At 40.0% G+C, this 25,985-nt stretch overlaps 1 protein-coding gene across 1 annotated transcript in view; it reads right to left on the reverse strand.

Moving 5' to 3' along the window:
• Positions 1–11,413: 11,413 nt before the first annotated feature.
• Positions 11,414–25,985, reverse strand: part of arhgap35a (Rho GTPase activating protein 35a) — a 112,709-nt gene continuing 98,137 nt past the window's right edge. The window contains exons 6-8 of the mRNA XM_063016232.1: positions 22,919–23,050; positions 17,697–17,802; positions 11,414–16,110 (exon numbers count right to left, since the gene is read on the reverse strand). Of these exons, the coding sequence (XP_062872302.1) occupies positions 15,684–16,110; positions 17,697–17,802; positions 22,919–23,050 (665 nt within the window). The 3' untranslated portion in view covers positions 11,414–15,683. The remainder of the gene's footprint in view (positions 16,111–17,696; positions 17,803–22,918; positions 23,051–25,985) is intronic.

The raw sequence follows: 25,985 nt of genomic DNA on the forward strand, positions 1-25,985 counted from the left end.
CTCGGGAAAATTCATTTCTGCTGATCAGCATTTCTTACATATATGATCTCAATTTTTTATGCAAGCTCAAGCTAGCAGCACTGTTCATTTCTGATATACCGTACTGTGTAACACAACAATAACTGCTGCATCTTGTTGACGCTCACGGTGGGTCCAACACTACCCAGAAATGCTGGACAATTAAAGCAGTGGTTCTCAACCAGGGGACCATGGCCTACTAGGGGGCTCAGTGAGGCCAGAGAAGAATCCCATTACATTTTGTTAAAAAGAGTAAAAATAATCACATGTGATAGGATGGCAAAATCAACAGGCTGTTAGCATATGGGAGATCTCTTGTGATGTCATATAAATTTTAACTACATACATCCTCCGCTGGGTCTTTGCAAACGGACAAGTATTTAAATCGTCCAACTCAAAAGTGCAAAAGTCAACAGAAGGGCACTACAAACGATTAAGATTCAGTTGTTGATGCAGATCCAGCTGAAGTAGACCCAGGTAAGGAAGCTCCCACTACCAGTTACACAAGTTCTGCCCAAAATCAGAAAGTTCCCAGATTTATACAAATTTCCCATGAGCAAGAAGACAATAGCTTATGTCATTCTAACCGAAAGAATAAGAACTATATCATAACCCACATCCAGGGGGGTCAAAGAAAAAAAGGTTAAGGGCAGTGCATTGCGCACCTAAACCGTGTTTACTCACTTACACTCACTTTTTAAAAAATTAGATACTAAAACGTGCCTAGGCTCGTTGCCAGGGTGGTTCTCTTGGAGTACATATTTGCACTTTTAGGACACAATATGACCAAAAGTATGTGGACACCACAAAGTGTTGCAACAATAAAATAAAATGATAAAAGCATAAAATCCATTTTTTCTTTTTTTATGATTCTCTATTTATCTATGCATTTTTTTCCCCTTTTCTCCTGATTAGCATAGCCAATTAGTCTTCTGCTGCTGGGGATCCCGATTGCGTTTGAGAAGGGTATATTCGCCTGCTCCAAGCCCCCTCCAACGTGTGCGCAGTCTCTCGACCCCTTCTTTTCCGCCCGTGCCTCGGTGGATTCGTGCCTTGGTCTGCTAACCAGGGTTTTTGCACAGCGTTTGAAGACCCCACCCAGTTAGTCCGGTTCTTTTCCTCCCTGCAGACTCGATGGCCAATTTTGTCTGCTGCAGGCACTGCCAACTGTGCCTGCTAGATGGCACCCAGTCAACTGGTAGCAGAGCTGAGTTTCTAACCAGGGTGTTCAGAATCTCAGCGCTGGTGTGCTAGTGGAATATCCCACTGCGCCACCTGAGTGCCTATACTTTATTTTTTATCATTTATTTTGTACACCTGCTATCTATGAGTCTAAAACCCAAAACATTTTAGTGAGGAAACTTTTGTAAAGTAAATCCCTAAAAATATGAAAACAGTTACTAAAAAGGGACCAGTTATAAATTTAGCCTCTAATGTTATAAATACCAAACATTTTACAAGCCTAATGTACAACTATATAATATTTGCCTTTGCCTGGTATTCATTTTACAATATCCATTTTTAAAATGACTCTAACGTCATAAAGCACACTGTGGGCACAAAATTAATATATTTTTTATTAATGCCCCCATTCTGCACCCTTAGATTGAAATGTATTCATATCGCTCATTATTTGGAAAACATTTACTTTTTTATAAACACAAGTCCTTAGTAAGTCAACATCTAAACGAGCAAGTATGCTTCAGATAGAGTAACTCTGTCATAAAATTCTAATCACACGGCCAGAAATTCCCTGGGTATAAAAACTGAATGCTGAGAAGAAAAAAAGAGTTTGCTCAATCAGCAAAGAAATGTAGAGTACAGAAGTGAATCTGAGAGCTAGTGGATGGGTGCACTGCAGCTCGGAGCCACGGGCAGCGTGCTGTGCCCTGGAGGAAATTCTCAGGGCGATCGATGGAGGGGATTAAGGCCAGGCTTTGGGGCTCAAAGGCCTGGATCTTGCCTGTATCCTCCTCGGGAGCCCTGGGACCAGAGGAGGGGGAAGAAAAGCTAACCTGGAACTGTCAAGTGCATGTGCTCGAAGGGCTTTGGAAATCCAGGCAGGACATTTGCAGGGACCGCTTCAATGCACGGAGCCGCTCGCATAAGCTCACAACAGCATGGCAATCGTATTCAATATTCTATGGGAGGCACAGAAGTATGAGAGTCAGAACTTAAAGAAGAAGCTGTCTCCAAAAAGACTAGGTACACTGGCTTTGCTTTCTATTGTGTGTATTGTGTGTTCCAGGCATCCACACTGACGTTTCAAGTATTTGGTCATTGAAATCATTTTTACTTTCGATTCCCAAGAGTCAAGTTTGCGCTTGGATTCAAGGCTCATTACAAAATGAGCAGAAAATAAATTAATAAATAAATGCAAGAAAACCACTGGGAAATTACAGCCGAGCCGTGGTGGATCTCAGAATTAAACAGCATAATTAATCACGCTAAAAACAAGCACATTGCTCATACTCTTATTATACCTAATAATTGCATTTCTTTTCCACATCAGGAAATGCAATCAGTTAACGTATTAGCAGACTGAGTAGTCTGCTGCCAAGCAGCTGGTTGGCCAATCAGATGCCAAAAACTACTGACCTGAAGACATGCATATTCTATCAAACCATGCATAACAAAGCAAGAAGTAAGAATGTTTTGGTGTAAAGTAGTTTAATTAAATTTCATTCCTCTGTAGTTTTCTAAAACTCACAGACTCTAAAATTGTCCAGTTCAATTCTATGTGGCAACAAATATTGGACTTAGATAGAAACATGAGAGGATCTACAGGGGTGGTAGCTGCCACCCTTTACGTGGTTGCCCAATTGCCACTCTATTTCTTTTTTTATCTCACTATTTATTTTTTTAAACCACTTTATTGTTGGCGGAAATGCAGTGGGTCTAGAGCCTTTTTTAAAAACACTGTAACTGTGGCTCCGCTACTAAATGGGTTCAGCAGTGCGTCATGTGCGAGTCGTGTCCTTCGGCTGGCAGAGATGGTACGGAGGAACAGATGATTGATTTATCAGTTTTACCAAATTGACAGTCACCTGCTCCTTGTGAATGTTAAGTCACTCTGGGTAAAGCCAAGATACCGGGCTTGCTTCTGTCTGCCTTTCCGCTGGTGTGCAATGCCAGCACACTTATTTCTTTCTGGGAACTCACCCCGTGTTTTGAGCCTCATGGCAAAATTGCATTGCTCCAGAGTCAGTGTGACGTCCCTGTTCCAGAGTGGACCCCGCTTATAAATTCATGTTAGGTTGGGGTGCTGCTTGTGCATTGCCAGTCCCAGCTAGTTCTGAGGGATCCTTATCTTCCATTGTTACTTTTAGCTTTTTAGCTACACTATTAGCTACACTATTAGCTATTTTAGCTTTTAGCTACACTATTGTTCTACTCTGGTTTAATGCACTTTTGTTTTCTTTTTATTTTATTCTTGCAGGTGACAGACTTCACCTCACGTTTCACTCGTAAGGCACGACCCACCCCATTACAGCAACACAGACCCTTTACAGAGTGCCAGTCAGTCACAGGGTATCACACAGACATACTTACTTATTCGCAATTCGGGGCAATTTAGATTTCAATCTACCATCTGACATTGATACCTATTAAAAACCCACAAAGAGCGCAGATAGACAGCAACTAAGGGCAAGAATTGAACCCAGGTCTTTGGGTTTGTAAGTACTGTGAGAAAAAGCTACACCCATTTTGCAACACTTCTATGTGATTTCTATGTGATCTAGTGTTTAACTTTCTAGATCTGCACAGACATGCACACACGCGCACACACGCGCGCACACACACACACACACACACACACAGTTTTGCTTTAGGTCGTAATTTAAAATCATGGACCAGGCTATGCCAGGCTGATGGCTGCAGCAGATGTGCTAAACACCTTTATAAAGACATTCATCAATTTGACAATCTTACGTTCAAATGATCGATAGTGCATCTTTTGCCGCCTCTGCCATCAGTCCAGGTATCAATATCAGAACACCACAATCACCCAGACAATCAATGATGGCTGCGGGGGCAACAGGGTGTCTGATCATGGCACAGCTGAACTCGGATGCTTGACCATGTCTGAATTTAACTAGAGCACAAGCTGTGAGTTCGTCATGGATGGACAAGCAGTACATGCCTTGACTGATCATAGAGACAGAGTGGACTGGTCTATTTAAAGGAAAACTTTTCATGTGAGACTGAGATGTGAAGGACAAACACAGGACACAAACATCTAAACAAAAGATTTTGGACACCATTCTTCACTGGTATTCAGATTTAGATCAGGTTCAAATGGTTGAACATGGGTCAGTAACAATGAAGCATTATGCATAATACCAGTTAATGTTCATGCACTGCAATGTTCATACTTCTCTTACTGAAAATGGATTTTAGATCATTTAATACCATGTATAGGATTTGTACTCTTTATCATATTGAGGGTCATGGTAGACTTGAAGCTTATAACAGAAAAAAACAATCTATCATATTTTTCAGGCATAAAGAAACTTCACTCAGACACTCAGACAGAGATGAGGCACAGACCTGAGTCCCTGAAGCCCTGAGACTCTAACGCTGCTTGTAGGAAAACAAGTTTATTAACAGTTGTTTGGATTGTGAACAGTTCTTGCTAGACACCTCTACTTTTATTCATTCATTTTTTTAACTGCTTCGTCCTGGTCAGGGCTGCAGTTGTGCAAAGCAGGAATACTTACTGCTCAGAGCATCAAACACTCACTTATACCTTAGACATTCACATTCTGCGTGTTTTTTAAGGAGAAGAAACCAGTGGAAACAGACAGAGTAAACATGAACAAAGGGAGAACATGCAAAACTCTACACAACAGGTGCCCAGGACATGTTAAATTATATTACAATAACTTGCTGTAAAAAAAGATTAAATCAAATAATTATGTGAAAATTTAAAAGGTAAAGGTAAAGGCTTTTTACTAGTTAAAAGCCACATATAACTCACTTATCTGACTTATGCTTTCATCATTATTTGGAAATCAGAAATTGGATATCGCACCAAATATCATTCTGCTGTCTATCAATCAACTTAAACAATAATCATATTAACATTTCACGTTTTATACATTTTATCTATTCATTGAAAACTTTTAGGGTTTTTTTTTATCAAACTTGGAGAAATAGCTTTAATCACAGCAACAACACCATTAGTAGAGCACTCATTTATACACCTTTATACACTTCTGTCTGTAAAAGGGTCATTTTGTCAAGCATCTATAATGTCTTCATTAAAAACTAGGAACATAATGTAAAATGCACAAAGACTCCAAAATCCCACTGATATAATACCTGCAACAAAAGTTCTCTTATTTTAGTCTTAAATCTTTTTAAAATGTACTAATAAGATTTAATTTTTATAACCACTTTATACAGGTTAGGGTTGCGACGGGTGCAGTTTCACCAGGAACACTGGATGTAAGGCTGCCAATCTATTGCAGGGCTTCAGTCACCAACCAAGCCAATTATGTTTGTGTAGATGCCCAGCCGGACGCTAAGATTCAAACCTAGATGTCATTGGTGGTGGCTAGTAATGATTTATAATCGAGGGAAATGTCAAAAATGCCACAACTTTATTCCACTTGTGGATGAAGGTCGCATAAAAATGACCATGAGAGGAATATTCATGAGATAGGGGGGTTTACAGAAAATATAAAAATAAAACAAGTAGGCCACCTAGTGGACAATTTCTGTCATCATAGTCTTTGCAACCTCTGATTACATTTCTTTAAAGCCAAGCTTATAAACACTTGACATTTGCTTCAGTTTTTTTTTTTTTTTTTACTAAATAAGGTTTTAGTATGATTGAGGTTAGGACTGTGTGCAGGAACAGCTGCTTTATGGTCCTTGCTTTGTGGACAAGGACACAGTCAAACAGATAAAGACCTTTCCCTGCCCACACATGTGGAAACATATGTTATCTTAATTTTTATGTTTGCAGGAGCAACCAAACCAAAATGTGTCTTTGTCAATCTTCTTAATGGTATTAATCACTTCAACAGGCTCAAGTGCAAAACTTTCATCATTTCTTTAAAGGAATTTATTTATTTATTAGGATTTTAATGTTATGTTTTACACACTTGGTTACATTCATGACAGAAACGGTAGTTACTTAATACACAAGATTCATCAGTTCACAAGTTTCATGTCAAACACAGTCATGGATAATTTATTATCTCCAATTCACCTCACTTGCATGTCACTGTGTCCAGATGAACTGATTCAACCTTGTGGATTTATGTACCTGGATTATTGAGCACGCATCAAGAGATTTTGACTCAGTACAAATCTAAACATAAATCCAACTACTGCATTTATTGGAAGGTGAAAGGAAACAGTCGTGTCCAGAGGTAGGGGTGGGATCCACATATCGATATGATCAATACCAACGTTGGTATTGGAATCGGATCGATACATGTGTGATGGGGTCGATACTGTAGTTTTACCGCAACATTCACAACGTTTCTTCTGTTTCATCAGAAAATAAAGACCATGTCTGTACACACATCAGCTCCTCTCACATCTTACATGCTGACCTCGCTCCTCCCCTCCTGCTCTGCTGTGTTTTGTTGTGGTACCGTCATGCTGTTATGTTATCAGACATCAGTACATTGGTATGCATTGAAAGATTGTAAGTTTTTGAATAATTTGCTTTGCACATACAGAAATAAGGGCAAATTTATGTAACTAAGAGTGTAAACTATACTTACGTAAAGTACGGACGCACCTTACGCACTTTGCGCACCCTACGCATTCCTATGAATCGGAGCATGCGCAGTGAGGCTCCTAATCCGAGTGTTTGTGTTTTGGTGATGAGAGCGCTTTTCTTTTGACTTTGTGCTTATAAATGTAAACAGATTAGCATCTATTTTTATTTTTATTAACAAGGACACATGTATTCAGTCACTATTAAACAACAAATGTATTCATCCAGCAAACACAATTACGTGGTATGAGTTAGCTGCTCTATGGTGATACATGATGGTAACGTTGTGAGAAAGTAAAGCACCAGAAACAAGAAATCGGGCCGCTTATAGAAACAAATCACTGCAATTAGCTTAGCAGCTAACACTAACAATACCTTGGGTATTAACTCACAGCTGTAAAGTCTTTCTGTAAGTGTACTGCACACAGTGCACAAGTCTTTATCTTTCATAATAATAATAATAGTTATGGTGTAGAGTTATTTGGGTTGTAATCAGTATCTCAGCTGTGAACTAGTTGATTAGGTATTGACACATTCACACGGCTGTTCTAACCTTATTACTAGGGATGGGCGGATCGATCCAAGTATCGATACTTCAGTTGTACTTTTTCTCTGCCACATTTAGTACATTTTCCCCGTTTTTAAGAAAGTAGAAACCATGTGTGTACAGACTCCTGCTCCTCTCACATCTTACATGCTCACATCTCTCCTCCTGATCTGCTGTGTGTTGTGGTGGTACCGTCACGTGACTGAGCGGCACTGAGAGACCGAGCACATGTAGCAGTGTGAGGAGCTGTGTGGGGATATTTTAGATTGGTTTAGATTAGATTCAACTTTATTGTCATTACACATGTACAAGTACAAGGCAACGAAATGCAGTTTAGCATCTAACCAGAAGTGCAATAAGCAGAAAGTGCAGGATATACGGTATCTATTATTTACATTATTTACAGTGGGTAAATAGTAGTGATATGAACAAGATCTATGAAGTTGAATATATTACTGAATGTACTATAAACAATAGTAGTGCAGATAAAGATTTAGGTGCTATGCAGGTTAAAGTGATACAGATCACAGTGTTATGGACATGATAGAGGAATGTATATATAAAACATGATAAACAGATGTATACGGTATATATGAAATTGTATGGCAGTAAATGAAAAAAAAATGAAATAAAAAAGACATTCTCAAAAAAAAAATTGTTTACTTTATCTTTTGTAATCCACAAAAGTGGATTACATGATTGTATGAAAAACCTCTGACTGAAAATGAATTTAAGTTATGTAAAAATATTTTTTTAGTTTACAAAAAGCCAGAAAAGTGGAACTTCGGTCGATAATAAATGCACTTGTTTATAATTCATGTACGAGTATTTTAGCACTGCACTCTCTACTGTTTCTGTCAAAAGAAGAAAACAGCCACATTGTGCTCAATGTGTGATTTATACATCGTATTTTAAGAAGTAAAAACACGTTCAGCTCGTATAAAACCACCCGGTTTCTTGTGCTCACCTTCATTGTTCAGTTTGACAGTAAAATGCTGCTTTTTCTTCTTGTGAATCGATATGCCTCAGTGCTTAAAACACAACATGGAAACGGTTTAAGATCCACATGATGGCGCAGAAACACCACAAAACATTCTGAAAACGCTTCATTTAGTCACATTTCCGTTTATTATCAAAACTGTCATAAATAACGAGTACAAATTATTATTTTCATATATGGAATTGCAATAAAATATTAAATGTAAATAAGCAATATTATAATACGCATTAAAATGAATGATGTGTCGGTTTAGTGATTCAGTAGTTCAGTACTAGTTGCTCTCAGAGCTTTGTCAGTCACGTGTTTAGCGAGGTGACGTCACCGACGCGCCACTATGTAGTATGTTGTTTTTGTCAGCGGTTTAGTGAAAGTAGCTGCAAAAACAATTACATTATTGTTCTATTCTTTTGAAGCAGTGAAAGCTGGAGAAGCAGACGCGAAACAAGAGGAAACTACACCGAGGCAAACTCAGGACGCCAGGAACCGGTGTTTGGATAAATGATCATTTGTTAACAGCATTGATAAGCTAAGTTGGTTGTGAGCCGGTGGAACAGCGACCATGTTGCGGTAAATGTTTGTATCGTTCATGCTGCTTATTTTGCACAGAGTGTTTAGTTTTTGTCTGTGTCTGTTCACAAGTACAAATAAAGTACATATTTTGAAATGTTACATAACTGTACTTGATTACTGTCCTGATTTGCACACACACTCTGAAAAACAATGTTCTTTAGTCGAGACGATGGTTCATTTGTTACTTAAATGTCTTCGGTTCATTATGAAATGTAGACTTAATTATCAGAATAATAAATAATGCAAAACACATTTAATGTTAGTCCACGATTTTGTTTTGTGTCCTTGATGCCTTTTTTAAAGCTAGCAGTAGTGTATATTTATCTCCCTGCTGAAACTTTCTCTTGGATGTAATTAATATTTTTTTCATTCTTTTTTTATTTCTAACAAGATTGTAAGTTTTCGAATACTTTTGTTTGAACATACAGAAATAGGGGCAATTTTATAGAAATTACAGTGTAAATTATACATAGGTACAGTACAAACACACCCTACATACTTTGCGCACCTTACGCAAATTCACGAACCCACCTTAAGACCTAGGTCAGTTTCGTGAATCGGAGCATGCGTAGTGAGGCTCTCTGTCTGCGCATGCGTAGTGAGAGTCTAATTCCGTGTTTGTGTTTTAGATAGATAGCTCTTTTCTTCTGACTTTGTGCTTATAAATGTAAACAGAAGATCATCTATTTTTATTTTAAATTAACAAGGACACACATATTCGGTCACTATTAAAAATGTACACATTTATTCACCCAGCAAACACAACTACCAGTTAGCCGCTTGGTGGTAATAGATACATTACTTATCCCGAGGGAAAATACGCCATAATGGTAACGTTGCGACAAAGCAAAGCACCCAGAAACAAGAAATCTGACAAAAAAGTATGTATTACAATAATAATATAATAGTTATATACACAGAGTGCTTATAGAAACAAATCACTGCAATTAGCTAAGCAGCTAACACGAGCGACTAAGCTAACAAGTACCGGTGTGTTCACATTGCATATAAAACTCACAGCTGTAATGTATTTCATATAGTTAGTGTACTGCACACGGTGCACAAGTCTTTATTGTATATCATTCATAATAATAATTATGCTGTATGAGTTATTTGGGTTGTAGTCAGTATCTCAGCTGTGAACTAGTTGATTAGGTATTGACACATTCACACGGCTGTTCTAACCTTATTACTAGGGATGGGCGGATCAATCCAAGTATCGATAGTATCGCTACTTCAGTTTTACTTTTTTCTCTGCCACATTTAGTACATTTTCCCCGTTTTTAAGAAAGTAGAAACCATGTGTGTACAGACTCCTGCTCCTCTCACATCTTACATGCTCACATCTCTCCTCCTGATCTGCTGTGTGTTGTTGTGGTACCGTCACGTGACTGAGCGGCACTGAGAGACCGAGCACATGTAGCAGTGAGAGAGAGAGAGAGAGAGAGAGAGAGAGAGCAGAGGCTGAGAGAGAGAGAGAGAGAGAGAGAGAGCAGAGGCTGAGAGAGAGAGAGAGAGAGAGAGCAGAGGCTGAGAGAGAGAGAGAGCAGAGGCTGAGAGAGAGAGGAGCTGTGTGGGGATATTCTAAGAAAAGTGCAATGAAAGGGATAAATTATGTTTTATTATAAAATATCTGAACAAAAACCTCAGACTTAGTTCATTATAGTAATAAATGCCCTACTCATAAATCATGACACACTGCTCTCTCCTACATGAAAGTAAACAAACTGCTTTTATAAGTAAAAAGGATCGATATTGGTATCGGCAATAATGGCCCTGTATTTACTTGGTATTGGATCGATACCAAATTTTGCAGCACACCACTATCCAGAGGCAAGAGTCCAACCCAGGTCTTGAGGATCCATGTTGCTGTCTGGAACTCACACTACCTGCTTCACCACCATGATGCCTAATTATTTGAAACCATTAACATCTCTGAATAATGATGTAGTCAATGTTTGTCTGAAAAAATCATGTTTTTATCCATGTTTAAAAATACATTAAGCTAATTGGAAACAGCTTCGTGTCTTTAACCATTCAGGCTCTGTCCCAAATCACATACAGCACTGCTAAAAAGTATGTCAAATTAGAGCACCACCAGTTGACTTACTATAAAATTTGTAATCAGATTGATGGTACTAAAAATTATACCATTATTATTAAACTATCATTGGAAACAACATGCTGACAACAAAAACAATGTGTTAGCATAAAAGGGTGAAACGATCATGAGTAAATGTGCATAATGGCTGCATTAATAATTCCTAGGAAAATCATCAGTGGTTATATCACTGGCTCTGTGTCTCCGTTTAAATTTTTTTCTCTTTTCTCATTTGTAATGACGTGTTCAAGATTTTAGTATTTGTTTTCCATTAGAAATGTCCTCTATTAATATGTCAACTGTACAGTCAGTGAAATGTAAATACATGTTCTCCACTCCAGCTATGCTGAACCTAAAACTGTCAGTGGTATAAAACTGAAAATATATCATTTAGATTGGTTGAGAAGCTGTCCACAAATGCATAAGAATAAGCAGGAGACATATTACAAGTTCGATTTATTAACTATAATACAGGTCACATAAGGCCTTACTGTTTGTACACCATTCCCATTGAGACAAATGACCATAGTAAATAATGACATGGTTTTTAATGATGTTTCTTTTCAGTTTACTTCATTACATTTTTTTTTCTTTTTTTGTGAACTCATTTTTTTTCTTAAATACAGAGTGGCCCCAGCTTCCAGACATGGGGTTGAATCATGCACTACATCATATGGCCTTTACACCATTCACACCATTTTACACCATTCAAATTGTTAAAAACATTTGTCTTTTTTTAATTATTAAAATAAAACATAAAAGAAACTTTTTTTCTATCACCATTGACTATAGGGCAAAGTGTTAGACCCCCTAACATACAAATAAACAACCATTTTGAATATAGTTTTACTTGCTTCTTATTTAACTTAACAATTGGTCACCACTGTTATGAAAAAAAAGAAAAATTAAACAAAAAAAATGCAGCTACGTATTGTATGATCGCTGAAACAATGTCACATTTTAATTCCCATTTTTTGCCCTGCTCCCATAACACACTCCTTTTCGACAGAGTCTTTGGCTGCTGAGGATTAGCTAAAAATTGGCATTTATACTGAGAGTGCAGCACGTCAGCAATCAGTTGTAAAGTACCAGGAGAGCACCGGTCTCCTCTCCCTGTTTTCATTTTCTCCAAAATATACCAATTCAAAAGACAAGAATGACTAAAGGAAAGAAAAAAACATTGCAGTGTAGTGAGACAAGGTACAAAGAAAAGCTGATAAAGGCTGAAAGAGATCTGTGGGCAGAAACGGTGGTGAGATTTCAAACAGCCAATCAGATGCTAAATGAGACTTAATGTGATTGGCAGGGCAAAGGTGGGGCAGTTCGGCTGTGCTTCAGACATTCACTAGGAAATTTTACTTTGTCTGTAGCATCAACAAAACCGCCTCCTTTTCAAGTCCTCAAATCTCTTTTTGATTCCAAAACAGTCTACTAGTAAATCAGCATCACGATTTTCTCAGACAAGAACAATAACAAATAATTTGTAGTTAATGAGCAATTATCTCCACTTAAAGTGGCAACCTGAGAACATAAAGATTATGAAGTGCTGAGAGGTTAGCGAGGGTAAAGTTTCCTCAAATACGGCAAGTTCCAACTCATGTTTCTGTTTTGTTGAGCTGGATGAATAGGAGACGGGCTTTACAGTGGATTCAGCACTTTTGTAAGAAGGAAAACCAAACAGAACACAATCCCTTTCACAAATGCACTTCCACCAGAATTTATTGTGTATTTGCTTTTATATATTTTAAGATTTTGTTCAGGTGGGGGTTAAATGTGCACACAAACCAGAACCCAAACCAGAACAAAACCCTGGAGCAGAAATGTACTGGGTCACGATCTAGTATAGATCTGGCAAAATGACCAAGATGGATTGTATGAATAAAAGGTGATACATTAACAGGGAAATACATGCCAAAACCTGCTGAGGCAGCAAAAGAGACAACATATAGAAATGTACATTTAAAAACAACTGAAAATTTCAACTGAAAAAATGTGGAAATTGTTTGATTGATTGAAAGTACATTTCACTAAATACTTTGTATGGAATTTTTTACACATCATATAATGTGTATTGACTTATCGAGTGAAAACATAAATGCAGGACATGACTGGTAAAGCTGGTAATTACCCGGATTTTGAGGGGTGTAAGGTAGTGGATAAGGTAGATTCAAAAGTAAAGGCTGCATTCTGAAGTACCTGATTGGTACAGCAGGTGGCAGTAGTGTTCCCAACTAGTACAAATACTGCATGATGACCGATATGAAGCCTCATAACTCATCCAGGCCTTTTCTTGTTCTTCCTCCAACTCTCTTCTTTAAATACAAACATTTCATTCTTACATTTGTTTTAAAAGTCTGTAAAGCAGAATAATGCCGCAGAATGAAGCGAGTTTACTTTGAGTCGTGACTAGACGTGTCTTTTTAAACTACTGGCACCTCTTTCAGCGTAGTGATACTAGTGTTGTTCAACATTATTTCTGGCCACCACCTCTGTAGAGTATGTGTAATTACCACCAACAAACTTTCAACACATTTCCCAGAAACATTTGTTTTAGCAACATCTTCAGCAGTCGTGAATCTACTGCTGTGGATTTGAAGCCCAAAATGCAGTAATATCCTGTCCCATTTACTTCCATTTACACCAAAGGACAATTTAGGAAGCCAATCCACCTGCCAGTATCTTTTTTGGCATGTGGGAGGAAAACAGAGTACCTGGAATAACACACAAACAGTACCAAGAGGTAGAATTTGAATCTGGGTCACTGGAGCGGTGTGGCATAAAACCCACCAGCTAAGCAACTCTGCTGCATAAAAAGTTGAAAAAGCTACATGTATACTCTACTGTTCTTATAATGAAAGCCCAAGGGCAGCTGAATAGCATTAATACACATTTGCAATACACCATCAGGGAATTGGGGAATACGTTTAAACCCTAATAATACCCCAGCCATCTGTGTTTTGGAGTTCAAGAGAGTAAAATGAACCCGGCGCTCTATGTGGAGGGAATGGCATTTTTAAAAAAACAGATAAAAAGGCAGTGGGCGGGTATAAGCTTTTGTGTACGAAAGGTGTCAGGTAGCATCGCCTGATGATGCAAATGTGTTGCATGAGCTGTAGTTCGAAGGGTCTGTAGTTGGCTTAAATAGCTTAGAGGGAAATAGGAAGAAAAAAAGCATGCCAATGTTCAGCTATTTCAACTGACAACAGCTTAAGTAGAAGAAAAATTATAAAAAGGTGATTAAACACTGTAAATTTAACACTGTAGAAATTTATACTTAACAAAAAACTGTTTATGTTAATATAGCAAAATGTCCTATTTGATAAATGGATGAATTCATTATTGGGTGGAACTGTCCTTAGACTTCCATCAGAAGTGGGTTTTTAATAATTATCTTTTAATAATTAATAACAATTAATAATAATATTCTCTTTCTCTTCTCAGTACTGTGAAATATGCTCAGACTGTTTGTGGTAATCACACGTACATTACAGATCCATAAAAAGTGATTAGCATGTTTTAAAAAAGCCATTATCTCTTTAACCTACAGCAAACCAGAATGACTGTCTACCTAAACTCTGTTCTAATCTCTTTCTGCCACCGAGCCGATTATTTGTACCCACTTTTAAAGCTGCCAAAATACCAATGTGATCTATCAGAAGCGGAAAGTGTACATTCAGGCAAGCGCACCCCATTAGCATGAAGGTTTCTGTTCATAGCGGCTGTGTAGTGCATTCATTATCTCTCCCTAGGAACCTCACAGGGATCTGTTCTCACACGGAGCCTAAATAAACTCAGACTAACAGCCACACTCCAATCATGTCGCTCTTGTTTTACCTTCAGAAAAAATTTGCATGTTTTAAGAGCTTCTGGCTGAGTGTGAGGGTTGAGACAATGCTGAAAAGCCTTCTACTCAAGAAGACTTCAAATCCCAAAATGCTGTGCAAAAAAAGTTCACCGTCGTCCACTCCTAATGAAACCAGATCCAGTTTGGCGAGTTCTCGTTTGGGCTGTTTGCGTGTCTTCCTCTTTGAATGCTTGTCGCTATTCAAACAAGCACGACTGAGGAAGAGGAATGCACTTCAGAGTGTCTTCGATGTGTCTTGAACGGCGAGAATAGGTCCCTTTTTTAAAAACATGATAACAATAGTGGTTAAAAGCTACAAAAGGAAAATCTCAAGAATGCCATGGCTTCCTGTCTTACTCGGTGTGATTCCTATTGGTGGTGACAGGGTATTTAAGGCCAGTAAGGTAAGGTAGGGTGGAGAGTCAGTCAGCTGTGGAGGGAGTTGAGCTCAGAGTTTAGTCTCAAAATCCTCCCAACCTCATGCCCATCTGGTCTGTTTCACCTCCTGGGTATTAGAAATGGGCAGGTTTTGCTGCACACTCCACCACCCTGTGTTGACCCTTAGGAGATAAATCTCTCCAGGTTTAATGTGTGTATAGCAATGTGCATACGGGTTTGAATCCTAATAAGTCGAGGAGAAAGTGCAGTGATCTATAAAACAGGAGATGATGCGTCACTAAAGTGGCTCGACCTTCTCGTCATTTCTACCTCTTCGTTTTCTTCCCACCTGCAGCCGTGCAAACCTCCTCAAGCGTTCATGTAACAACAAAATCTCTCTCCACTGGTGTAACCTCTGTTAACGTGACCTTCACAATTCCCTCCGTCAGATTCATAACTTCCTGTGTTCTTCTCTCCCGTGTGTATTCACAGCATGTGTTGTTCCGTAGGTGCGTGGTGTGGGTGCAGTGAAGGCAGCAGACTCTGGATAGGTGATTGTGGAGTCGGGGGAGGGGACTGTGGTGGAGACTGCTGGACCGGACTAAAAGGCGTGGCTACCTGCTGGGCAGGGGTATAGCAGGACGAATAGCCGGAACTGCCCATGGACGAGGCGGAGGACAGGGTGGCAGTGGGGGACCCTGGAAGGCCAGGCAATCCACTGGGGGTGTCGGCCGGGGGCTGATTGTAGAAGAAGAAAGCACACTGGTAGATGAAGGTCTCGATGATTGTCTGGTAGGTGCGTGTAGCAGTCAGCGCATCCATGGTGGTGAAGTCGGGCCGCATCAGCGTGGGCCAGAAACAGATGGACAGGTTATCGCTGGTCATCAGGTTCACACGGCTGTTCTGGCTCACCCTGACAAACACACACACAAAGATACAGAGAGAAAATTTAAATCCTTCAAATATTTCTTTCTATATGCTGTTGCAAAATAAATATGGATTTTCTTCAACTCTCAACTTCACTGCAAAGCTGGATTTTGCTTTAAATAGAACCTTTATCAGTTAAATGTTACAGCCAATAAACAAAGAAAATAAATGATGTAATATGTTAGAGTAGGAGGATATTTTGTTAATACAACCATGTCACAATTATTCAACTCCTACATAATACTGCTGATCTTGAAACCTACTGTTAGTCTGTATGACCTAAAGTTGGGTTACAACATGACAATCAAATAAAAAACGAGGCTTAATTTGCTTATTTATAAACACCACCCAGAGATTTAAGTATGTTGCTACCCAACTTTGCAACTAGTAATATTTTGCTTAAATGATTTTAAGATTACTAAACAAATCATAATATTAAACAAATAACACCTAGGGAGCATTCACATGAGAAGCGGCAGAATTGCTTTTGTGCCGACTATGCCGTTATTCCCTATGTAGTGTGGTGGTGCTGCTTAGCTTGCTGCTGCGCTTCCCTGACCCAGTTTGCCGCTGACCTTTTCAAAGCGCCTCCAATGAGACAAACTGTTTGACGTAGTAAAAGCGACTCAGGTCTTACGAACATTGCTTAACGGGAACAAAGTTTAACGTGACTTATTGTACCAAAACAACGACCAAGTGTCTCATTCTTTTAATATATTAATTCATGTTACCCTTTACTCTTTAACAATAAGCATTTTACACATTTTAGACAGAAAAGCTGTTTTCTCAATTTCTTAGCAACCTGAGCTGTAACACAAGTTTAAAAGTGAAACAGGAGGAAAATCCAGCTAAACTCAGATACATGTGGATGCTTTCAGAGTGGATTTGACAGTTATTTCACACAAATGCAGATTCAACCAAGCGCTGAACAAAGCGGCAGTGTGTGCCGAGGCTTGCTGTGTGCGAAGCATAAAACACGCTTAATTTTCTAAAGCAGACAATAAGTTATTTAAAAAGCAAATGCATCCAACTACAAAAAAGCAGGTCGCCCTTAATTAGTTGGACCACTTTTAGTAGCAATGACTGCAGCTAAACAATTTCTAATAATTGATCTTGGTCTTCCAAGATCATTACTGTGGAGGACACGTTTAGCCTACTCTTCCTTGCAGAACCTCTTTAATCCAGGTCTGCAAGCATAAACTGCTTATTTTAGTTCTCACCATGGCATCTCTATTAAATTTTAAGTCAAGACATGGACGTTTGTCCTGCTCTCTAACACAGTGATGCTTCAGCTCACAGACAGATGATGTCACATGCTCCTTGAGAACTGTCTGAAAGTTCTGATTCTGATAGTTACTTTATCACAAAGGTAATATGAGTGTTGAATAACTTTGGCCCTTAAACAAATAAAACTTTTAAATGTTTTACTAAACAGAATTTGAACAGGAGAAATCACTTTTTGCTCCACTTTGATTACTTTATTCTTTAGTCTGCTGCACCTGTGTGTGTTTGTGTATCTGTACAGGTAAGAAGGTTAAAAGTGTTTATGTGCACGGAGGGCCCCGTCCTCACTTGTTAAGGTGGCTGATGACATATTTGAAGACGTCACAGTTTTCTCGAGGGAATCTGCGCAGCACGTCCTTCATGGTGTAGAACCGCTGCTCTCGATCGTTGATCTCTGCAGGAGACAGAACAGAGACAAACGTAAGACACGCTCGGACACACAAGACTCACAAACACGGGCTCCCAAACAATGATGCATCCAGTCCCAGTCACACGGATAATCATGGGGTATAATGATTTGAGTGAATGGTGGTGGAGGTGCAGGAGTGGAGACAAACAGAAACCAGCATGACACACTGGAAAGGTTCGGACTGTGTGTACCCTTATACGCCTACGTAAAGTGGCGACACGATACACTGCCATAACAGCTTTAATTTACTCATTTATTTATTTATTAGGATTTTAACGTCATGTTTTACACACTTAGGTTACATTCATGACAGGAAGATACTGGTTACACAAAATGTATCAGCCTTGTTTATTTAAATGAGTTGAGGGCAGAGAAAATACACAGTCGAGTCACATAATTATGACCACCAGCTAATATCTAGAGTAACCGCCGTGTGCAGCACAGACAGCAGCTAGACGGGCTGGGAGTGACTCAGTAAGGTTCTGGTAGGTTGTCACAGGTATCTGGAGCCATGCTGATCCCACAGCTGCTGGAGGGTGCATGGGGGAGGATCTATAGAGCGAACACGATGATCAAGGTGGTCCCACAGATGCTCAATTGGGTTCGAGTCTGGGGAATTAGGGGGCCACGGTAGTACTTGGTCATGCTCCTTCAACCAATGTCGGACATTTCTAGCCATGTGGCATTGTCTTGCTGAAAGATCCCATCCGCTTTTACCCATGGTACTTTCACCTATGACAGCAATGAGGGGTATACAGTATGTGCAGACAGCCTATCGCACACCTTATATACCCACCAAGCCAGCTCACGAAACATGACTTATTCATGAGCTATGTGCTGCCGCCGGCGAAAGTAAGAATTGGTCATAATAATGTGACTAGACTGTGTATTATAAAACGGATAGTTCCGGTCCTAAAATCTGATTGGCTGAGCCATGTTCAAAGCCGTTGTAAAATCCCTGATATACTCACACCTATGACCACCTCACATTATTCCATATTAATACGCCACTGAAAAGAAAAAGTACAAACTTGGTTGAACACTATTTTAAGTCATGTACTATACAAGGAAATGTCCAGATTAATATAAACAGTAATCCTAATCGTTAAGCGGGTGTTTCGTTCAAGAAATAGTGTAATAGTGTTTGTGGAGGAATGTTTATTGCGAATGTTATGTTCGCCCTCATGTTGCCTAGCAACACTGTTAACGGACTACCTGATTTCGCGGAAGAATGCTTTTTGTAAGTGTTTTTGTAAATAAAAACATTTATAAATTGAACATTGTTGTATTTTATTATATTTTATGTTGACCACCGTTTTATAAAAGCAATAAGCCACTCAAGGCCGTGCGTTACTGCTATGATTTTATCACGAGGAAAAACATCCTTCGCCGTGATAAAATCGCAGTAATGCATGGTCTCTAGTGGCTTATTGCCTTATTTCAGTATACAGGGAAGACAAACTTTAAGCCCAGGACTAAAAACACTAGCCTATTACTGATATACACGTTGAAAACGGGTTACATAGGTATGTAATGCAGTGTAGTCCAAAAAAATGCTTAAAGATAAGATAACTAGCTAAGCAAACCCTATTTTATAACAGGCCAGGGTCTGGCACATAACAGCAGCACAAGCCCTCGCTCACTTGTCGAGAACATGATGAAAGATGACTCATCCAACCCCCTTCTCCCCCAGGAAACCAGTGCCTGCCACTCCTTCAAAATCAATCTGATTTTTCTCTCTTCCCATCTGGTTGCAAAATCAACGTCAACTGGGTTTTCTTTCTTCATCAGCCATGTATCTGAAAGATTTTAATACCCTTAAGAGTTATGTAAACATTTACAAAGAAGCAAACCACGCCCAAATCCAAGGTTAAGATTTAATATACTGCTCTTGCAGTTTGGACCAGAAAGAGGCGGATCCTTTTAGACCGCATATGGTGTCTGACTTCCTGTCAGTCATCAGGGGAGATTGAGGGATGCTCACTGGATGAGGCAAAGGCAAAACAGTTTGCACACACACTCACTCTCACACACTCACTCTCACACACACACTCTCACACACACACTCTCACACACACACTCTCTCTCACACACACACACACACACACACACACACACACACACACACTTCCCCTGGGTGCTGCAAGAGAGAAGGCTGCACTGAGTCGGAACGGCTTACATCAGCCCTCAGAGCTCTGGATTTGGACACGTGACCACTATGGCAGATGTGCTCCACAAACACACACAGGCAGACACACAGACAGACAGACACACACACTGTTACATGAACACCCAGATGTCACCATTAAAGTCCAGCTCACACTCCCTTAAACATCCACTGAAGCACAGTTTACGTAGTAACACCAATAAAACCGATAAAACCTGCCCCCCACCCCCTCGACCTCAAACTGAACAGTGATTTCATCTTCACAAAACAGCCTGCAATCAACTGCAATCAGATCAGCACAAACACACCCTGTGCTGCATGGAAACCAAGCCAGTTCAGCTCAGTTCATCACAATAAATCACTCCTAGTTCAGGGATAACAAATCCATTAGTCATGGTCAGAGGTAACCAGTACATTCCAGCCCAGTGCAGAACACTTAAAAAGCTGCTTCAGTCGCTAAATCTAAAAAAATCCTGCTGCATTGTTGCCATGACGCTCTTTGACAGACGGACCAGCCTTGAAGCCCCACCCACCACCTGCAGGGAGGGATTGTGCAATAACGTAACCTGTCGTCTGTCCGTGTACCTCTGCTGTTCATGATTCTGTCTCTATTACTATTTAAATAGCATTTACATTGCTCCTAAACCTTAAAAAAAAACATAATCACAGTTCAGAGACTTAAACAAGTGCTTCTGTCGAAAACTTGAATCGAGGAGACAGGCTGTGTCATTCAATTCCATCTTCAGGGTGGGGTCACTTCAAATGTAGTTATAAACCAATTACAACTGACAACCAGTTTTTAATACAGGATGATAAAGCTCCCATTACAGCCCAAAATTCCAGGGCTTAGTATGTAAGACTAAAGCAAAAGCTAGGCTAATTAGCTAGCCTGTTAGCAGTGTTAACATAACTTCTGTAAAATCATAGTAATGACAAATGAAATAATGTAATCTAAAATAAATCAATCAGGGTGCTCAGGTGGCGCAGCGGTAAAACACACGCTAGCACACCAGAGCTGACACCTCGAACTCATCAGTTCGAACCTCAGCTCTGCCATCTTGCCGTAATAGAAAAACGATTGGCTGTTGCCAGAAGGGGATTCTTCATAACCGATTCTTCATAAAAAATGCAGTCGGCTACTGCACACGTGTTGTGGGCGTGTGGTAGTCGCGGCTCTCCTCAACCAGGGTGGAGATCAACATCAGTAAAGAGGAAGCACAATGCAATAGCGTAATTGGATATGATTGGGAGGAAAATTGGGGGAAAAAAACTAAGAGTAAAAAGTTATAATTGCGTGTGTGACTTTAAGGTGGACAGAAGCACTGGAAGTATTTCAAATAAAAATTAAACCGATGGCGCAGCAGTAAAAACACACGCTGTTCACCGCTGAGATCTCGAATACATCGTATCGAATCTCGGCTCTGCCTGCCAGCTGAGCGGCCACATGAACAACGAAAGGAGTGCGGTAGAGGGTGTGGCTCTCCGTACACAGCGCTGTACTGCACTGCACTCATCAAGTGTAGGTGATAAAAAAAAAATTTACCGATGAATGCTGTTTGGTACACAGCCAAATACTGTTTTTTTAATTAGTTCATCAAGTTTTAATAATTTTGAAGACATACACGGCATTTGCTATTATTCTATACCGATCATTTTAAAGCTTTAAAATAAGTTCATGGACACTGTGCAGAAAGGGTTCAATCACTTCACTTATAGTTTACTCTTAAGAACAGTCCGTGCTTTAGAAGTGCACACTATATTTCTCTGACGGCCTCCTCCTGAGTGCCGGTCTAATAAAAAATAAATCTATAAAAGCTGAAGTGCTGCATTTACAGTTTCAGCTCTGCAGGTTTCTATTACGTCTGTAGCGCTGACAACTTACAAGCATTGGAAGTAAAAATGCACTCAAACACTGTCAAATCAGTTTCACTAGGATTTCAGTCTTGTACTTGGCAGACTGGCTGTTCAAGTGCATCTCTAAAGGTTGCTTAAAAATTTCTGTAGCACAAACACTCTGGAGAAAAAAACAGCTACCAGAATAAGCTGCACTTTCGTTCTAATTGCTGGTGGATCTAATACAAAAAACCTATTGACACGGAACAAAAGTAAAGCAACATAACTGCTTTTACATTACAGTGAAAGCAAAACCTCTTTGTATTATTTTAGAACTTTTAATGAGCCAAAACTTACTGATAATTTACTCAGATAATACAGCATGCCATCCTTCAGTGAGGTAAACACTAGGGCTGTGAGAAATGAATTTCACTGATCAAATACTATCTAAATGTTTTTATTATTACAAATTCTGAAGCCAACTAAATTTGGAAAATTGAGTATGAAAGATGAATAAAAGGTCAACCTGCCTGGAGTCCAAGAGAGCCTAACTGACTTTTGCATGTTTTGTCTCTTCCATCAGTTAGAGAAACACTAAACAATACTGAGCTTCTATGAGCCTGTGTCTGTTAAAGCACGTAGTTATCACCAGCCAGTGTTGGGTTCCCACCAGAGATGTATTGCGTACGGACAGCCACGCTAAGCTCTATGTGACTCCTCCCCACATTTGTGCAGGTACCAGGACCAGACCAGGAGATTGCATAATGCAGCAGCCTCAAGCACAGCCAACTGTGTTTGTGTGGATGCCCGGCCAGGTCTGTGGATCTGCTGAGATTCAAACCCTCACCACCCGAGCGCCCCCGTTTTGCATTTTGAAATGTATGTAATAGTTGTCTGAATATAAACAAAACGATGATGAGTCGGAAAAGTGGTAATTTCAGCTAACAATTTTTTTGCAACTGACTTTCGAATGGTGTTCCACTGGGCATGTGGTGGACGACTGGATCATTAGTGCAAACCAAGGCTAGTTAAAAATGGCAGTCTTTTAAATAGACATTGTTTGTGTTATTAAGCATCTAGCTTCTGTTTGGCAGTACTTACTGAAAGCTTCCACCAGTTCCACTTGCATGTTGTAGGGCACCAATGGATCTGGCAGCTCAGAAAAGAAGCTCTTCATGGCTCCAGCTACTGTGTTTACTGAGAAATCCTTTTCCACCAGGTCCAGATTGGAGTCTAACATAAAACAGCAAAGCATATCAAGATCAGAATCACAGTAAACAGATTTCACTCCAGATGATAAAAAAAATAAAAATATGACAGGAGAGGAGGTGTAAGCACCCTAAAATACAACCAACAGGTTTTTAAAATTTGAAAACTTAAACCACCCACTGGGTGATGAGCCATTATAGCACCATTTCCAACTCAAGCCTGTCTGATGCATAACCATCACACAGAATCTCAGTCTCAGTAAAATGTTAAATTAGCATAAATTCAACGCTTTAATTGGAGCGTTGTCATCCGCTGCAAAGTCAAGCTAGTCTATACGACACACAAGAGAGACAGAAAGAACAGTTACAAAAGCAGAAGGAAAAATATAGTCAAATCTTCATGTTCAGTGAGAATACGCTTTAAATCGAGCACAAGCAGAGTTGAGGTGGTTTTAAAAAAAAGTATTGTTTTAATAATGAATCCAGTAAAAGTAAACCACTTAATACATCTATGCTAAGCAGAGAACTGTAAATCCAATTCAGCTGGAAAACACATTCATGAAACTAGTGTTTGGCTTATGGTTCTTAAAAATCGATGACTTGGTTACAGTTTACATGTTACAATGATGCCTTTTGTTTTTGTCTTTATTATATGATGTTTCTAGTAATAATCCACAAATCAAAAACCTAGTCTCTTCTACCTAAACCATTAAAAATAGACATCTTCGCCGCTCAGTTGGCGCAGCGGTAAAGCGTACGCTGTTCACCAGAGCTGAGATCTCGAATACATCGTATCGAATCTCGGCTCTGCCTTGCCGGCCGAGGCTGAGTGGCTACATGAACAACAATTGGCCTGTTGTTCAGATAAGGGGCGGGACTAAAAGCCAGATAGGGACTCTCTCTCAGACTAGTGCGATTACGACGGGGAAGGAGTGCGGTAGGGGGTGTGGCACTGCGCTCGTCAAGTGTGGGTGATATGTTCGATTGCTGTGCACGTTTCGGAGGGGGCGTGGAGCAGCCTCGTCCTCCCCAATCAGGAGCAAGGACCAGCATTATTGAGAGGATGATTGACGGGTAGAAATTGGATGCGCTAAAGTGGGAGAAAAAGGGGTAAAAAAAATAAATACACAGCTTCTTATTTATACTGTGTATAAAGTAACTGCTCAGTAAAGAGCAGCAGGGTTCATACTTCCCAATTTAGGTAGCAGATAGTGAAGGCCAGGTAGCACCATCAGATAGTAGTGACTGACTGTTATAAACATCACATCACAATATTGGGTGACACAGTGGCTCGATGGGTAGCACTGTCACCTTACAGCAATAAGGTCCTGGGTTTGATTCCCAGATAAAACAGTCAGGGTCATTCCTGTGTGGAGTTTGCATGTTCTCCCCATGTTTGCGTGAGTTTTCCTCCGGGAGCTCCGGATTCCTTCCACAGTCCAAAGAAGTGTAAGAATTGGAGATACTTCATTGTCCATGACTGTTTGTCTACATTAATTCCAATGGTCACACGTCCTGATGTATATGATGTTTCTGTGTTGTATAATCATTCGATTCTTCAAATTCTTGTTACAATACGAAAACAATAGGAGCACAGTTTGATTCACTGCTGTGTAACCCTGAAGAAGATGAATCCAAGCAATACTGTACACACATTCCATGAGATTAATAGGTGTTTACACAATAGCCATCACTAAGTGTAATGTAATTACAATCATTAAACAGCAATGTATTATTCTTCCCTGTTAGAAAGCAAAGGAATTAGAGAGTAATGTGTAATTTCGTACCACATTATCCCCGGCACTGTGCGGACGAAATAGAGAATCGATGACATGAGGCTGCTTACTGGAGCGAAAGACAAAGCAAAACTTAATTGAAAACTTTTTTTTTTCCTAATTAGATTTCCTTCCTACAGTCTGGCAGCTTCATTTACTCACTGAGCAGTTCTGGAATCTATAGCACTCTGTACTGAAATGCAAATAACAGTGAGGTTCCACTGCATGAACTGCCTGTGGATGCGTCTTATTCATGGCTGACTGTACAATTACTGCAGAAACTAGTGCGCCATAGAGCTAATTCAGCTCCGTACGGAGCTGAATTAGCTCTATGGCGCACTAGTTTCTGCAGTAATTGTACGGCCACCAGGCTGTACTGAGGTCTGATCGATTAGCTCAAACCCTCACCTCCTATCAGCTCACGCCAGACCGAACCGGCCCCGACGGAAGCCGGCGGCGCATCCGAGCGTGTGCCCGTACGCGCTTCATTACCTGAACCAATCTGCTGGTAATTAACTGACCTTCTCGTTCTATTCTCTGTCTCAGACGTACGTTCACCGGGACTGTGTGAGCGCTGAGCGATGTACAAACACAATCGACTCTGAGTAAACAAAGAGGCTGGGTTTACACTGTCGCATTCACATTCGCGCTGAATATAGCACGTTTGTTCCCAGTCGGTGGGCAGAATCGATGCCTACGGATTTCTTCAGGTTAATTAAGTGAGTGGTGCTCATGCAATACAGAATTTAGGTTCAGGAAATCTGGAGGACTAAAAAAAAAGCTTGATGATTTCTTATTACATTCCCCCCTTTGTGTCACACGTTGCATTAAAAAAATAACAGACCCTGCAAACGCTACATGACCAAAAGTATGAGGCTTCATGTTCAAAAATACTCATCTGTGTTTTGACCAGCGTCCACATAATTGATTGCTAGTTTTCCAAACTCAGTTACCCAAGTCGGCGGCACGGTGGCTCAGTGGGTAGCACTGTCGCCTCACAGCAAGAAGGTCCTGAGTTCGATCCACAGGCGGGGCGACCCGGGTCCTTTCTATGCGGAGTTTGCATGTCCTCGCAGTGTCTGTGTGGGTTTCCTCCGGGAGCTCCGGTTTCCTCCCACAGTCCAAAGACATGCAGTCAGGATAATTGGAGACACTAAATTGCCCTATAGGTGAATGGGTGTGTGT

The sequence above is a fragment of the Trichomycterus rosablanca genome, chromosome 20 (assembly GCF_030014385.1).
Source record: "Trichomycterus rosablanca isolate fTriRos1 chromosome 20, fTriRos1.hap1, whole genome shotgun sequence".
NCBI classification, from domain to species: domain Eukaryota; kingdom Metazoa; phylum Chordata; class Actinopteri; order Siluriformes; family Trichomycteridae; genus Trichomycterus; species Trichomycterus rosablanca.